The following is an 18136-nucleotide window of genomic DNA, read 5'->3' on the forward strand; positions in this document are numbered from 1 at the left end:
ATATAAATAAATATTACCTAAATGTTTAAGGAAATACAAAAGGAACTTAAAACATGAGCAAGAAACAAAATAATATTAAATACACTAGCCAATTTGAAAAAGAACCACAAAATACTTGTGGAATTAAAAATATAATCAATTAAACTGCGCATATATAAAATCTTTCATATATACAGTATACTTCCACATTTAAAAACACCTAAATGAATAGGTTAGATGGTAATTAAGCAAAGCTAAAAAAGAAAATTAGTAGAGTTGAAGAACAAAAGAAGTTACTCAAAACGTAGCACAGAAAGATAATAGAAAATGTAAAAGATAAGTTAAGAGACATGGAGAAAAGAATGAACAAATCTAACAAATATTTAATTGTACTTCTACAAGACTCTTTCTGTCAATGATACCCCTTTTCTCTGCCAACTGGTTCAGAACTTAAATACTTTATCTTCCCTTTAGTTCCTCTGTTCAGTAGGTCATCAAATGCTAGAAATGGTTTCTTTAGAAACACCTTGTTTCATTCTTTCCTCTTGATCTCAATAATGCTCCAAACCCTTATAGTAGCTACCATTTATTGAATACTTCCTATGTTACAGGCACTGTGCCACCTGATGCTTTTCAGTCTGTCTCATTTAACCCTTCTAAGGGTGCTATGAAACAAGGGCCACTGTCCCCATTTTATAAATAAGGAAGCTGGCCCTTGGCCTCTTTACTGAGGCCACATAAATAAGAAATGGTAGAATCAGAATATGACCATCTGAGCTGTCTAACTCCAATTATAGCACTTTAAACCACTACTGCATAAATCTATGTTTCTTATATTACAGAAAACGCTCTCATAGCTAGGCTGACTCTAGGCTCTTCCCATTATGATCCAGCTTTAGAATTCTGCTTTTAACAAGTAACTCCCTTATATAAAAAAATCTCAATTAATCTTTGTTTTCTATTACTTTAAGTTTAGCTTTCTGTGTATTTCTTCCAAGGTTCTGGCCATAACCATAATATTTTATATTCCTTCTGATATGGTCTACTCACTCAAATGAAGTTCAATCATTTCAATATTCTACAAAGTCATGCTGAAGCATTAAGAAAAAGCCCTTTCAGTTATTATTATTGTGTCTCTTGAGTTTTTATAATACTTAGAACTTTAGGTTTGCAGACTATTTTAACTGTGAAATGAAGATTATTTCTCAAAAGCATGAAGAACAGATTTTTTCAAAAAGCAGAGAGAAGATTGTGAATAGAAAAGTAAAAAAAAAAAAGTCATAGTAATCAATTTTGCCTTACACGTTCTTCTGACTCCTGTTTATACTGGTGAGATTTGAAAAGAGAAACATCTCATACCTGTAATAATTAAGATGTAAATAGATGAAATCTCCCATTGGTGTTGGGTTCCAAAGTGCACATTTTGATGGAGGAAAGTAAAAAGGTACCATCCTGCTTGAAGAAAACCTTTAAAAAAAGTTTCAAATCAAAGAACAATGAAAAACAAACTTAGTAGAAAGTTTATAAGACACAGTTTAAATGATGAAGCTTTTCAGATTACTTTTGTTATTTTAGAAGAGTTGAAAATATGTTTAAAAAATGAAAGAAAAACCACTTTAACTACTATCAAGAGAATAAGCACTCAAACTTTAGGTGTAGCTTTTCGTCCTTTTTTTTCTTATGCATACTAAATTTATACACACACAAGCTTTAAAAAAAAGAAAACCCAGTAGCACTAATCCTATAAAATCCTGTTTAAGAGAAAAATGTGTATAAGCCATGAATTTACATTGAAATTTAAAATAAAATCTGTCCTTCAGAACTAATTTCTAGTTTACACCTAATAAAATTATGAAAAATACAAAAACTTAAGTCTTTATTTTTCACTGTTTCCAAATTTTTTATCTTATCATATAAGTGAACCTATCATATAAGTGGACCCTATCATATAAGTGAATTACTGAAACATCAAAAGCACCTTATAAGTAAGTAATTCCTCAACACAGATCCTAGGGGTTGTACAAAGCAAAGTTTCAATACTAAATCACATAGGGTACCATCACAAAGATTTTATTTATGTAAGTGAGTAACATAAGAAAACCACTATAAGAAAAAGACAATGGAAAGAAAAGACAAGAGTTGCATGTAATTAAATGAGAAAGCTTTGACAGTGGGCTACATACAATAGTGCCTTTGCTGGATAGTAGACTGTTAAGTATAATGAATGAATATTTATCATATACCTTCTTACTTTCATGGATCATTTGATGAAGCTTCTCAACTAACATACTAGCCCCAGTTTACTAATCACCTACTAGGTATACCAGGCATCCCACCGGGCACTTCACCTACACAATATTTCTCTCTGAAATTGTTCCAGAAACACTTCATTGTCTACTTTATTGATAACAAACTGTAACTTTCCTAGCTTCATGCAGCAATTAAGTAGCAGAGTTGGGATTTGACACTAAGTGTAGTTGATTTGAAAGCTTATTCTTCCAGAAGTTCAGTGGTCTAGTACTTTAGAGCCCAGGTTTGAATTCTGGTTCCACCACATTTCTAGCTGTATGCTTTCAAATCCTGGTCTAATTTGAGTGCATACTATCTATAGGAAGGATGTTTAATCTGCCTGTTTTGTAATGAGGACATTATCTGAGATTAAGAAATTTGTTCATGGTCACAAAGCTAGTGACAAACTGTCAGTTTATCTATGTCTCTGTATCTAATACACAGTGTCCGGCAGAAGTAACACCTGCTTGAGTGTGGTTGGTAGGGTAATAATATAGGTGTAATAATTTATAGTTTTAATTTGAACATTTCATCTAAAATGTCATATGGTGTGCTTGAGTGTGATATTGTTATGTTACAGAATTACATGCTTATGGTTTTGTAACAAAAAAGGGGCATTACTTGTAGCAGACCCTGTATTTATCATTTCCCAATGGAGGAAAAGCAGTATGATATAGGGGGCTAAAAGCAAAAAGTCTGGAGATCAGCCGCTTGGGTCTGAAACCTGGCTTCAAAATTTGCTATTTGTGTAAACTCAATCAAGTTATCTATTGTCTCTGTGCCTCAGTTTCCTCACCAGTTAAACAGGATTAATATAAGCATCTCTTGGCAGTTATATTTAATATTAAATGAGTCAATATATGTAAAGTGCTTAGAAAAATTCCTGGCTTATTTTAAGTATTAATGTTAGGTATTTCTTTTGCTCTCAGCAGTTCATAATACCTTTAAAGGCCAATCTACACTACTTCAGGTTTACTTCGCTGCAACATAGAGTAGAAATAATATCAGGTTTAAATCCTGGCTATACCACTTATCAATTGTATAACTTTGGGTTGGTTAATATCTCTAGGCTACAAGTTTCCTCATTTAAAAAAAATAGAGGGGGATAATAATGGTATTTACAACTCATAGGTTTGTTGTGAAGATTAATTAAGAATAATACATATGAAGCACCTGGCACCGCAAAATTTTAATAAATGCTGTTTAGTCTTTTTGTTAATTTAAGGTATAAACATAGACACTGGAGGGACGTGAAATAAAAACACCCTTAAATTGCGTGCAAAACTTTGCATGTATGTATATAAATACTTTTTCTTAGGAAATGATATTCATGGCTATCAGGTATTCAAAGCAGTGAGTAACCCCAAAATAATTCAAAATTGCTAAAGCCCATTGGTTACTGAAAAGCAGAGGTTTCAATAAAACAAAAACCCAGAAAACTAGAGATGAATATGGTTTTTAAAAAAACTAGAATTAAGTATACCAGGAGTAATCAGTTTAAATCATGTGGGTATATTATTTTACCTGGAATATAAGGAATAAATTTGACCCAATAATAAGTTAAAAAAGAGAAAAACTTCTGTTGATAAATTTTCAAAGAATAAGAGGTGGCAGTAGAACAAAAGGGCCAAAATTAAGCAAAAGAAATAAGATAGCCTCTTTGGGTCAGGTTTCCCATTGTCTTCATCAAAAGACATCTGGCACAAAGAAAAGCAATTCGAGGAATAAAGGTAACTCATGGAGGCAATTCTAGTTCAGATGGAAAAACATTCGTATGTTGGCACTAATTGTTCTTCCCTAGAGGAAACAAAGGACAATAAAGGATCCAAAGAGGCAAATAACACAGGTAAGTTACAGGGTCCCCTTAGTACTGACAGACTGAGAAATCAGGAAACAGGTGGCAAGCTCCTCCTTCCTACTCCACAGGAGTGGGAAAAGGCTTAGGGGTATCTAAGGAAACCAGGTATATCCAATGTGAAATTTTTACCTGCAAGGAATTAGGGTTTAGAAGAGGCAACCACTATCCCACTTGTCTAGGATATAAATAAATTTTTAGCCTTAATAGTTCAGGTACTATTTCCATCAATAAAAAGATCCTTGCCCTGGTTGGGCAGCTCATCCCAATACAGCAAGGTTGTGGGTTGGATCCCCCATCAGTGTACATAGAAGAAATCAATCAATGTATGCATAAATAAGGGGGGCAACAAATTGATGCCTCTCTCTCTCTGTCTCTCCTTTCCTCTCTAAAAATCAATACATAATTTTTTTAAATATGCAAAACAGGCAACAACCCAATTTAAAAAAATCCTGTGAAACTAAAGGAGGAAATGAAATGAAAATTTACCAAGTACCTATATTTAACCCTTCACAAAAATCTTCTGTTAGATAGAAATTACTATCCTAAACTTACAGATGAAGAAACTGAGGCTTAGAGAAGTTAATTAACTTGATCAAGGTCACCCACCTAATAAGTGGCAGAGCTGGGATATGAACCCAGATTTTTCTGATTCTGAAGTTTTTTTCCTTCTATTCTAATCTACTTTCCCAAGTTATATGAGCGATTGTGGGGAAAAGGTTGTATGAAAAATATTTCTATACCTGGTATTCATCTGGGACCCTGAAAGAGGATACGGAGGCTCCATCATAGTTGGTGAATGATTTACTCAATTTCAAATGCTCAGTATCCTAAAAAAGAGGGTATTACTAATGAATGATACAAATAAAAAATAAGAAACATGATTTAACCACTTATTAGTAAATTACAGACAAAATTAGGTTACTTATATTAAGTGTCTTCATCTATAGATTAATAAGATAAAATCCTGTGGGTTCTAATTATTTTTATACTTTATAGTCATTCTGCCTATAAATTAATATTAATATTTATCCTAGGCAGCATATTTATTCATTATGGAAAGCACAGATTCTGCCCCAAGATCATTATATCAACTAAGTGAGCTGGGTAGGTCTGGTAGTATTTAATATATAAGATTTTGACCAAAAGCTGCAAAATATTTTTTTAAAAATTCAGAAGGCAGCAGACAGGAATAATTTGGGTTAGATATTTATTGGGTCTATAATGAAGTCAATGAACCTTCAGTCTTGTGCACATGGAAGGTGAATACTGCATCCCACAAACTGATTTGAATCAGTGCAAAATCAGTGGTCTCTTTCGGCTCCCCTCTATAGGTACTCTTATCACTCCCACAGCTTCCACACCCATCTGTGTACAGCAAACTTCAGCTTCCACCTCTCTCCTGAGTTTCAAACCCATTTTCCTAATTGCCCACTGGGTTATCTCCATTTAAATATTACCAAAGCAAAATACAGACCTCAAAGTCCTTTCTGTTCAGTTCAGTATTTCCTATATTCTTTTATTTTTGCCTTAAGAGTTTTTTAGGCCCTATACCTTCTATTTCAATTCTAGTAAAAAGGAATTGTCAAAATTAAGATAAGGGTGGAAAGAGTTAATAATGCAGGTGCAGAAGTCATTTAGAAGCGTTTTTTGTTTTTTGTTTTTAAGATAAAGTCAGAGGCTGAAATTATTTACAAGAACAAAATCCTATTTAAAGTGCCCTTGAATGTTGACTAAAAAGTCCTTCTTGGAGGTATGTGGACTTCATGAAAAGCTTCTACAGACGCAGGTTTTAAATTCTAAAGCCCTTCTATGCTGCTTGGTTGTCATAGGTAACAGTATTCAGCTTCTTGATCACTGTAACCCTAAGAAGTACACAGAGTGTCATTTTTCTTCATTAATCAGAGGAGGTTTAAAACTCCAGATATGTCTCTTCTTTCTTTGTGACTTAGGGTAAAAAGTATAATATTGATCCCTTTCTCATTTACAATGATACACATGAGCCAGTTCTGACAGTACCATGCAAGCAATTAAAGCCAGTGAAACTAAAACCACATAACAACTATGCCTGGAAAACCAGGAGGTATCATGTATCAAATAGAAATTATCAAATCATCCTTACCTCTTCTTCCTCCTTTTTCCCCAATAAAATTTCTGTCTTTCCATCTCCACTTAGTTCCTGACTTCATCAACTTACCCGATTTACCATAAGTCCCCACAGTTTGCTAGGCTACTTCTATATAAATCTGATGTAATTATCTCCTGCTTAAAAAGTTGATGGCTCTTCCTTTTATGTACAGAATAAAAGACAATCACAATCTGGCCCATCCTATTATTCCAACTTTATCCCTTATCCACTCATCCTACATCCCAATCAAATTGAACTACTTGCAGTTCCCCGAGTCCGAGCATCTGCACAGTCTGTCCCCTTTACTAGCAATGCTTGGTAAACTCCCACCATCCTTCGCGATCCAACTCTAATATCACTTCCTTTGTGAAACCATATCATAGACACCATAATGTTATTTCTGCCTGTGTTCACACACATCGCATTTCCAGACTTGCTTGTTTACACATTACTTACTGCAGAACTCGAACTTCAAACATTAACCGATCCCTTACTATGTAGCTGTCTGAGCTAGATAATGTGAGGAATGCAAGAACGAGCATTGAGGGTTTCGGTCAAGAAATTTTCACAGTGAAAACAACTACAAACGGCACGTTGTCGACTGAAAACCTCTTTCAAATACCTAAGCAAAGATGATTCCCAAGGAATTCGTGGTCCACTTATTTGTCCCATTAGTTCCCCTTCGCGTCATCAGTCCAGGATCCTGGAGGGCTGAACCCTCTACAGGGCCCTGAACGTTACCCACCTTCCTTTCCCGGTCCTCACTGCAGCCTCCTACTGAAAGCCGAATCATAAAGTGCAACTCTTCGCAACCTCCGCGGAGTCCAGGTCTGTTTGTTGAGCCGGAACAGAGATCGGCTCCAAGGAGCGCCCCCACCGACCCCGCCCTGGGACGTTGGGGTCGCGGGAACCGAGGCGGCAAACACTTGCTCTTGAAACCGAAGCCCGCGCCGCGCCTGCTGACTGGTCAGAAATCCGACCCATCAGGGTGCAGGGCGAGTACTGGAGGCTTTACCCACCTTCTCCTGACGGGCTAGTACACCAGCCAATCAGCGCCCCGCATAGGGGCAGCACTCGGCCAATCCCAAGCCTCCCTGGAGAAACGAGGGCGACACTGGCGTTCCAGGATCAGGTTCCGGAGGATTTAAACACTTATTTATCGTCAACGGTTAAGTTCCGGGGTGGGGCAGGCCTTGCCTACGCACAAAGAAAACCCCAGCTTGGCTGAAGTGCGCAAGGCAGAGGAAGCAATTGCTCCCTTCCCTCATCGCGCGATCGTCGCTCCGAGACTAGAAGAGAGTGAAATTCTTGACTTGAACGGGCAAAAGAGAGGGCAAGTTAGACTTCTTCCAGTTTCTTTCCTAAGAAGCTTCCTCTCTTCTCGATAACAGACGTTTTTAAAAACATTTCTTTGTATATAGCCCTGACCAATGTGGCTGTTTGTTAGACCTCCACCCGCAAAGTGAAAGGTCCGCCAAGTTCTATTCCGGTGGGGACACCTGCCTGGGTTGCGGTGGGGCTCATTCCCTCCCCACGTGTATGAGCAGTAACTGATGGATGTTTCTCTCTGACATCAGGTTTCTAGCCCTCTCTCCTTCCCTTGCCCTCTCTCTAAAAGAAAATAAGTATTTTTAAAGATTTCTTTGTGTATAGCCCTATGTGGTGTATCTCAGTGGGTTGAGCCCAGGCCTGTGAAGCGAAGGGTCGCTGGCTGGATTGCCAGTCAGGGCACATGCCTGGGTTGCAGGCCAGGTCCCCATTCAGGGAGCGTGGGAGAGGCAACCACACATTGATATTTCTCTCCCTCTCTCCTTCCTTTCCCCTCGCTCTAAAAATAGATAAATAAAATCTTTAAATTTTTTCTTCATATATAAATGGCAAATGGTATAAGTATATATGGCATATGTGTATATATGTGCCATATGGTATTAATATTGGTGTGATAAATTATAACCTCCACGACTGTTGTTGGTAATTGAGCCTTCTCCGCCCTTGTCTATTACTGTCCTAACTGTCAAAGTAGAGAGGTATAATCCCTAATCAGTAAGGGAGGAAACTTAAGATACCACACAGTGAGTGCAGGGTCAAGATTTAAAATGCCACTTACTTTCCTCTAGTCTTATTTAGAACCACTTTAAGATATCTGAAAGGGAAATGTAAGATGATACAAATTAGACAAAAAGGAAGGGATGAGCATAACACATAATTCCGTACTCCTTGGGTGTGGGCTGGACATAGTGACATTCTTCCAAAGTATACATTGTGGAAGGGTGGGGTCAGGGAGAGTAACTTTACAGTGGGGAAGTCTGACCAACAGTACTTCAGCCACGTAATCAAGGCCAACATTAATAGTCATGAGTCATGTTGATAGTGTGTACACTCATGCTGTGGTGAAAATGGCCCATTATCTCTATAGTCGTCTTTCCAATAACGTATAACCTCAGTCCTAAAACATCAGACCAATTCCAGTTGTGGGGAATCCTATAAAATACCTGACCTATACTCAAAATTGTCAAGGTTATCAAAACCAAGGAAAGTCTGAGAAACTAGCCAAGAGGCACCTGAAGCGATAGGACAACTAAATGTAATGTGGTATCATGGATGGAATCATGGAACAGAAAAATGACACTAGGTTAACAATTAAGAAAATCTAATAATCCAAGGACTTTAATTAATAATATTGTACCAATATTGGTTTGTTAATTGTAACAAATGTACCATACTACATATGTTAATAATAGGAGAAGCTGTGTGTATATGGGGTATATGGGAACTTTGCATTACAATCTCATTTTTTCTGTAAATCTCAAAGTTTTCTAAACAATAAAGTCTGTTAAAAAGAAAAAAGGAAGCCCTGGCTGGTGTAGCTCAGTTGATTGAGCATGAGCTGCAAACCAAAGGGTCACCAGTTGGATTCCCAGTCAGGGCACATGTCTGGGTTGTGGGCCAGGTCCCCATTAGGGGGCACATGAGAGGCAATCTCACATTGATGTTTCTCTCCTTCTCTTTCTCCTTCCCTTTCCCTCTCCCTAAAAATAATAAATACAATAAAAAAAATAAATACAATCTTTAAAAAATATATTTAAAAGAAAGAAAAAAAGAAGAGGCAAGAGGAGAGTTGAAGCATATGCTATATTTTTTTAACGAAACAACAAAATAAAATACTTTACTGTTGCTTAATAATAATAACTCACATACCAAAAAGAACTTTAATTAAACATTTCATTACTATTGGACTTCTAGGCAGGATATACATTTAATGCTGTGCATAGAGTACATGCTTTTTGAATTGAATGAAGATAAAAGTAGTCTTCATTTTAGGGTTGGAATGACTCAGCCTTCTATTTAGTACAGCTTGGAGATGCCTAAAGGGATTATTTTCTAGATATTAAACATTTTTTAAATTATGATATAGTGTAACTAGCACTGGCTTTGGGGATCTGGCCCCCAGTTCTGCCATTTAATCTAAAATTGATTTTCCTCCTTTGCATATTATACGTTATCATAAAAAAGATTGAATGCATAAAGAATGTAAAAGTTAATTAAAAGCTGCCCATATATTATTAGTGCAGATATACTAACAGTTGGCATTGTTAATAAATGAGCAACACATTGCCATAAATTCATAGAGATTAAGGGAACTAATTTGTTAATTACAAAGAGAATAAGCTTAGTAAAATAAAATCTACAAATGCTGTACCAAGGATACCAAGGCTACACACTAAGTTTTGTGCTAGATGGAAGGGAGAATTGGAAGGATATAGCAAGCATAGAAGAAGGAAGGAACAATTTTATAGACAAGGTAGTAAGAGGCAATTATCCAAAGCAAATATAAATTATTGTTAGATTGCTGGCTACTTTAAATAGATTGACTATGTCTATGCTATTCTTTGCTCTCTTATATATATATTCATGTCAGTTCAGGACACTATGGAATTGTATGGCTGTTGGCCCTAACAGTGAAAAGCTACCAGTCTTATTTTTCAAATTTGCAAGTGTTTTAATTTTCTTCACAGTGAACCATTTCCAGTGTGTTATACTTTTCAAACTATGAATTTGTTGCACAAACAATGCTGTAAGAAAATATTGCAAATGGAAAAATTCACCCAAAATTCTACATCCTAACACGTCAATTGTCTTCACTTTTTTTATTTTCCTTTTTAGTCACTGTCTAAGTGACATGGTCTTTATGATTAGACCAGGTTAATGTTCAGTGCCTTTCAATAGGCCGGCTGTGGGAATTAAAGGGCTATTGTTATCACCAGGAACAGGGAAGTTGGAATCAGTTATCAGTTCTGCTATTCATTTACTGAATTTCTCCAACACCCAACTTTTCCCTGCTCTATTTACACTTCTGAGCTAAGCTGGACTATTGCTTTCTAAAAACAGGTACAACTTCACTTTGTTGCACATCACTTTGATGTTCACTTTGTTGAACATCATTATTTTTAGGGGTGATTGCCAATCTTTCAATTTATGCAAAATTCCTTTGAGATTCTTAAACCTCTCATTAGAGGTAACAATAACAATTTATGAATCATGTAATGTTGACTTATTTTACTTATTTTTTAAAGCTTGGATTGTTTGGAATAAAAACTAGAATAAGTAAATAACACACACCAGTAAATTCACTGATAGTATTTGCTAATCTCAGTTAATATACTATCATCCTGATTTTGCATTCAAGGAAACTAGCTCCTTTGTTGTAAATTAACTGTCCATATATGCAAGGGTTTATTTCTAGGCTCTTTACTCTGTTTCATTGATCTATATGTCTGCTTTTATAACAATGCTATAATGTTTTAATTACTATAGCTTTGTAATGTAGTTTGAAATCAGGCAGCACAATGCCTCCAGCTTTGTTCTTTTTTCTCAAGATTGCTTTGGCTATTTGAGGTCTTTTGTGGTTCCATACAAATTTTAAGATTGTTTGTTCAATTTTTGTGAAAAATACCATTGGGATTTTGATAGGGATTGCAATGAATCTGTATATTGCCTTGGGTAGTATGGACATTGTAACATTACTAATTCTTGCATTACTAATTCCTGAGCACAGAATATCTTTATATTTGTGTCTTCCTTAATTTCTTCCATTAATGTCTTGTAGTTTTCAATATATAGGTCTTTCAACTCCTTGGTAAAATTTATTCCTATGTACTTTATTCTTTTTGATGCAATGGGATTGTTTTCTCTCTTTTTTTAAACAAGTTTATTTAAACAACAACATGCTTGATTTCAAGGGAAAACTAGGATTCATTTGTTTGCATTTATCCCTACTTAAAGACAGATTGCCCTACATGTACCAGCTACATACAAAAAAGTTATAAAACTGTCCTTGGTTTTACAATGATGAATGGGAAACATTAAAGTCTCCAGTCAAACACGACATGCAAGGACTTTTATGGGTTTTTTTGTTTTTTGTTTTTGTTAAACAGTGAGAGCAAAATAACTTACTGGAATATAAAGATAAGAGCTGAATGAGCATGCCACTAATGGAGAAAGGGGGTATTTTCACAGAACCAATATTTTTCCCCATCTCATTTCCATTTGATGTCGATCAAAACATACCATTGGCTATTCAGTTAAAAAATGCAAGTGCTTGTGCATGTACATCATTTACTTTATGCACAATTAAAGGAAAGGGGAAAGGGAAAATGAAAAAACAGAGAAAACTAGACTGTAGTAGTCAGGATGTGGTGGAACCAAATTGCGGTTTACTAATTGAGAATGGCTTCTTGGTCTGCAGGGAGAGTTCTGAAGTAAAGTAGCAGCTTCCCTTTTTAGCAGACACCTCCTGTCTGCTGCTGGAACACATCAATTGTGTCTTCATCCTCCATTTCCAACTGTGCAGATGTGTCTGTTTCATTGATTGGCTACCCATCCAATCAGAATCTGATCTGCCTCATTGACAAACCCTATGTTTTACAATAGGCTTTCATTAGTTTACTAAGTGGTGTATGCCTCTTAATTAAATCTTAAGCTGCACCACAGAACCATCTTGCCCCGCCACCTTCAAATTAATATGATCATTATTCTCAGTCTTGACTCCTTCCTTGGGCTTTATGTCTGCCATGGTGAGCACTGGTGTCTCCTCAACTGTTGCTTCACAAAAGAGGTACCAGGTCTACACCGAATGAGCACACAAGCAGCACCAGGAGCAGCAGGAGCGGATTGTTTTATTTCTGACAGTTTGCCACACATTTTTATGTATTGATTTTGTATCATGCAATTATTTACTGAATTTGCTTATTATTTCTAACAGTTTTCTGATGGAGTCTTTAGGGTTTTCTATATATATAATATCATGTCATCTGCAAATAGTGACAGTTTTTCTTCCTTTCCAGTTTGGATGACTACTTTTTCTTGTCTAACTGCTCTGGTTAAAACTTCCAATACTATGTTGAATAAAAGTAGATGATGGTATATGATCCTTTTTATGTATTGTTGAATTTGGCTTGCTAATATTTTGTTGAAGATTTTTGCTTCTATGTTCATTAGGAATATTGGCCTGTAATTTTTGTGTGTGGCATTATCTGGTTATCAGGGTAATGCTGGCCTCATAAAATGTGTTTGAAAGAGTTCTCTCTTTTTTTATTTTTTGGCTAAAGATTGGTATTGATTCTTTTTTGCATGTTTGGTAGTTTTCACCAGTGAAGATGTCTGGTCCTGGACTTTTGTTTGTCAGGAGGTTTTTGATAGTTAATTTTGTGTCAACTTGGTTATGCCATTGTATCCAGTTTTTCAAAAAACACCAGTCTAAAGATGCATGTTAGATGACATTAATATTGAAAGCAGTCACCTTTGAGTAAAACAGATTACCTTCCACATATGAGTGGGCCTCATCAATCTATTGAAGGCCTTAAGAGTAAAGGCTGAGGCCTCCCAGCATTTTCTGAAGAAAGAAGGAATTCTGCCTCCACACTGTCTTCAGGCTTGAGATTGCAGCACCAATTCTTTCCTGGGTCTATTTTATTATACATATTATATTGGTTCTGTTTGGAGAACTCTGCCTGACACAGAAGGTGATGCCCCAGACCCAGCCTGCCCCCACTGCTCACATGTAGGGTATCAGTGTGTTTCATGCCTGAGGACAACAGAAGTGCAGCATAAATGGGAAAATTGTGCCACGGGGGCCCTGCAGCTCTCCTAGGAGTGACTTCCTGCTGGCAGAGAGAGACAAACATGGCAGCCATCTGGAAGGTCTTGTCAGGAGGTTTTTGAATACTGATTCCATCTCCTTGCTAGTACTCTATCTGTTCAGATTTTTTATTTCATCATAATTCAGTTTTTGTAGGTATGTTTCTAGGAATTTATCAACTTCTTCTAGGTTGTCCACTTTGTTGGCGTATAATTGTTTACAGTTGTCTCTTATGATCTTTTGTATTTCTGTGGTATTAGTTGTAACATCTCTTTAATTTCTAGTCTGAATCTTCCAGGAAATTTGGAGTTCCCTTAAAAGAGTGAATCATGTTATAACAATAAATACATTGCCATGTTGTAGAAAGAGTGATGAGACATAGTCCCTTCCTTCAAGGAACTCTAAATCCAGTGTGGGGATACCCAATACATCACACAGTCTTACAACAGAAGCAAGCAAGGGACAGAGTGAGTGGATAGGTGGTATGTGTAGAAGCACAAAAGAGGGGCATCTAACCCAGTCTTGGGAATTTAGAGAGAGCTTGCTGGAGGAGGTAAAATCGAAGCTGAATCCTGAAAAATGAATAGCATATACCACCAAAGAGGTGTGGTCAAGAATGGGAAAGTAAAAGTAGGCAAACAGATGATCTATCTCTAAAGGGCAATTATGACCAATGGGACAAATAAATGGTGACAAGGCCCTATTTCTGAAGCTCCTAGAGACTTCACTAGGAACCTAACTATATCCTGGGAATAGTATGTGTTCATTGAATATATGCAAAAGACCTAATGTACCTGATAATAAACAAACACATACGGGTAGGAGTGGGTTTAGAGGTTAGCTCTTGTTACACATCATTCTGAGCTCAGTCTTCTCATATGTAATAACACTTACTTCGTAGGGATTTTGTGAGTATGGAACTTTTTATAAGGTGTCGAATTCTAGAGAAAGAATGCAGATTTTGAATCCCAACATGCTGAGTTTGAAATTTTCTTTGCTATCTACTGTTTATGTAGTCTTGGACAAAAAATTTCCATTTCCTGGCTTTGTTTTTCCATCTGCAAAATGGCAGCACTAACTTCAGAGCATTATGATGATTTTATAAGGCAAGGCTGATTTAAAAAAAATTTTATATATTTATTTTTTAGAGAGAGGAGAAGGGAGGGAGAAAGAGGGAGAGAAACATCTATGTAAGGGAGAAACATTGATCGGTTGCCTCTTGTATGCATCCCAACTGGGGGCCAAACCTGCAACCCAGGCATGTGCCCTGACCAGGAATTGAACTGGCAGCCTTTTTTGCTTTGCGGGCCAACACATAACCAACTAAGCCACACTGCTCAGGGCAGGGCAAGGCTGATGTTTGGCCAACACACAACTGGTAAGACTCTACTGGAAGATAAAATATTGAATTACTTTCATATGAGTTGGTATATAGCTACTCCCCTGAGCACTTGAGTACCATTCATTCCTCTTCTGGGATACCAAGGACCTACCCATGGTCCAACAATTAGAGGGCTGATGCCCAGCATAGCAAATCCTGGCACAGAAATCTCTACAGATACTCTGATTGTGCTGATTATTGAAAAGTTTGAACATTATCACAACATGTAGGTTATGTAAGTGAAATGCCTGGTACATAGTGGATATTCCACAGATACTCATCCAATTTATTTAAGCTATGGATTCAATCTATGGGTTTAGATAAGGAATGGACCTCTAATGGGTAACATCCACTTACTCAATATATATTTATTGAGGCATATTATTATTGAAGGTCTGTTATTTGCATTTAAATGGAACTCAGTGCTTCTCTGCCATCTCCACAGTCTAGGAGCACTGATATTAGGCTAAGACAAAATGGTTATGGTGGGGAGAAAATAGGATCAAAGTGCTAATTGACCTTTCTCTGTGGACAGCAGAGGGATTCAATGTTCAAGCATCAGAGCAACATGGTGTCTTATATGAATCCTGGCCTCCTTGGCTTGGCTCCTTGTGACTACCTGGTATAGTAAGGTGTTTTGGAAAAACTCTTCCATGCGTCTCCTGTCTCTATTCACAATGCTACTCACACTAAACACTTCTGCTTACCAAATGTGTGTGTGTCTTAGTGGGGAGGGGACAAGGTTTCCACACAAATCATCTCTTGTAAGCCATTACATTTTGGGTTTGGGTTGTTATGTAGCAATAGATAATCAGGACAGGCCCAAAGAGCCAATAAATAATAAACTGTTCTTTTGCCTAGCCTTGTTCTTCCTGGAAATAACTCCCTGAAAAGCCCTTGGCAGAGATAGGTATCTGTGTTTAACTTTTTCTTTTCACATTAGATTTTCCTTAGTTGCCTAGCGTGGTTGGCAGAAAGAGATGGATAAGGTACAGGACTGTGAGTACTCAGTGCACTCTGGACATAGTTCTCCAGGGAGGCATAGAGAGAAAGTCACTACAAAATGCTGTGTGTAGGCATACAGTGAAGGTTTGGACCCAAATTCTTATGTGGAATCCTTAGTTCTGGTAGACTCTATCATCAGAGCAAAAAAGACGTTTTATTTATGGCCCTAACTAAAAACATGTGAACAGGGCCTAGGGCCTTCATTAAAAGCATGCAAATAGCTTCCTAGACCCTTTTCCCACAGACCCGTACCTTAATATCTTTCAATTCTAATTGCCAGCAGAACTACAGAGAAGTTGCTAAAAAGAATGTGCACGAAGGAAAAGGCGGCATATTTGCTTTGATGTGCCCTTCTATTGTACTCCTAATCCTTTTAGTAATATGACCGGCTGTTCTTGTTTTCAGCTGACCTGTGTCCTAACTTCTCCTCCCCAGAACATGAAGGTTTGGAGGCTTCCTTTGAGGCTGGATTGAACTTCTCACACTAGGCATTTTGCCAGGTCAGGGTTTAGCAAACTATAGACTGTGAGTGCCTGTTTTGTTATAGCCTGCAAGCAAAAATGATTTTTGCATTTTTAAATAGATACAAACATAAAAGAAAGTATATTTTGGGACACATGCAAATTGCATGAAATTCAAATTTCAGGGTCCATATAAAAAGTTTTATCTAACCATACTTATTAATTTATGTATTGTCTGGGTCTGCTTTTGTACCTATAGTGGCAAAGTTGAGTAGTTGCAACAGAGATGATACGGCCCACAAATCCTAAAATATTTATTATCTAGGTCTTACAAAAAGTTTTTAAATCCCTGTGCTAGTTACCAGGGACATGTCATTAAAAGGATTAGTATGAGCAATTGGATAACTGTCCTTTTTTTCGTTAAAGAACATGAGCATGTAAGACCCTACAGATCATCTACAGCAAGACTTTCATTTTACCTTTCCATTTCCCAGTTTGACAATGAAAAACTGAAGTTCGAAGATTCATAGCCATTTCCTAAGTTTAGTTTGAGTTATTAGTAGCATAGGGACTTTGCCCTACTCTTGGTAGGATACCCCTGCCTATTCATCCTTCCTGAGTCCTAATATCTAAAGTGTGGCAAGATCTTGGGCAAGTTACTTACTTTCTCTGCATCCCTGTTTCCCTGTTGTAACATGAAGATTCTGAACTTAGTTTAGCCCCTCTCAACCCTGATGTGCACTGCTTTTTAACAAGATGATACCTAGTTCTATAGCAATAACAACAAGAACATGAGACATGGATTCAGAAGCCCAGAATTCCAGCTCCTGCTGCTTAATGCCCTTGGACAACATATAGCTTCAGGTTTCTTTCACAAAATGAGCATAATAGTAACATCTAGGTAATAAGATGGGAGTTATGATAGGGCTCAATAAATGACAAAAAAGGAATTCATGAAGGAATATGAGTAATTATTAATAATAAGATTTCTTCAGCTGTGTTAATCTGAGATATTCTATCCCATCTTCCGTGGTGGGAAGGAAAAGTTATAAATTGTGGAAAAGAAGGAAGTAGGTGCTGAAGAGGGAAGGGATAAGAGAGGCAAAGAAAAATAAGAAGGTAGACAGAAGGAGAGGAAAAGAGAAGTAGTTGGGGAGAAGGAGAGGAAGTTACAAATGGGAAAAGAAGGGGAGGAAAGATGGGAAATAAAAAAAAGAGGAGGAAGAAAAGGTAGAGTGAGACTGGGAGGAAGCTGGAAATAGGGAAGAGGCATAGCAGAGGGAAAAGAAGACTGAGGGTAGCCAGACAGAAGGCTATGTCACCATCCTCCCCTGCTGTTTGCCATCATTTCCCAGCCTTCTGTTCACTCTGCCCTCAACAACTTAGTTCCTCTCTCATAGTCTCTTTCTTCACTCTAATATTCCCTGACTTAAGCTTCTACTCAGATGATAAACCTAGCACCCTGTCTTCTCAGTTCTAACATCAGGGCATTCATTCTGCCTCAGCCTTCCATTCCCTATGTCTTACCCAGCATGGGCTCACGATGGACCCTCGCATTACCAGAAACTCACAACCTCTGAAATCTCAATTCCAAATATCCTGTTCAGACCACCAACATCTGTACTGCCAGTTCACTTGCTTAAGTACCGTACTGCAACCATTCTTTGACAACAACACTTCTAATTCTTTGACCCCTTTCTAGGCTCCCATCACATGCCAAAAATTGCTTTCTGTATGGTTTTGAGCTCACATACATCATTGTAAACATTCTGTTGCCAATATCCTCTTGGCTCAGTCTCCCTCAGTTGTACTTGTTTGGCAAAACTCCTACCCTGGATAAACTCAACCACCTGTCTTCTCTCTGCCTGCACCTGAACAAACATCTTCAAATACTTTTAAA

General features: G+C 37.2%; 1 protein-coding gene and 1 pseudogene across 3 annotated transcripts in view; both read right to left on the reverse strand.

Annotated features, from left to right (window-relative positions):
• Positions 1–7198, reverse strand: part of STIL (STIL centriolar assembly protein) — a 47093-nt gene extending 39895 nt beyond the window's left edge. For all 3 annotated transcript variants that reach the window (XM_053921415.1, XM_024571150.3, XM_053921416.1), the window contains exons 1-3: positions 6997–7198; positions 4867–4953; positions 1339–1446 (exon numbers count right to left, since the gene is read on the reverse strand). In XM_053921415.1, coding sequence (XP_053777390.1) covers positions 1339–1446; positions 4867–4913 — 155 coding nt within the window. In that variant the 5' untranslated portion in view covers positions 4914–4953; positions 6997–7198. The remainder of the gene's footprint in view (positions 1–1338; positions 1447–4866; positions 4954–6996) is intronic.
• Positions 7199–11994: 4796 nt separating this feature from the next.
• LOC112314665 (small ubiquitin-related modifier 2 pseudogene) lies at positions 11995–12473 on the reverse strand (annotated as a pseudogene).
• Between the last annotated feature and the right edge of the window lie 5663 nt (positions 12474–18136).

The sequence above is a fragment of the Desmodus rotundus genome, chromosome 3 (genome assembly GCF_022682495.2).
Source record: "Desmodus rotundus isolate HL8 chromosome 3, HLdesRot8A.1, whole genome shotgun sequence".
Lineage (NCBI taxonomy): Eukaryota > Metazoa > Chordata > Mammalia > Chiroptera > Phyllostomidae > Desmodus > Desmodus rotundus.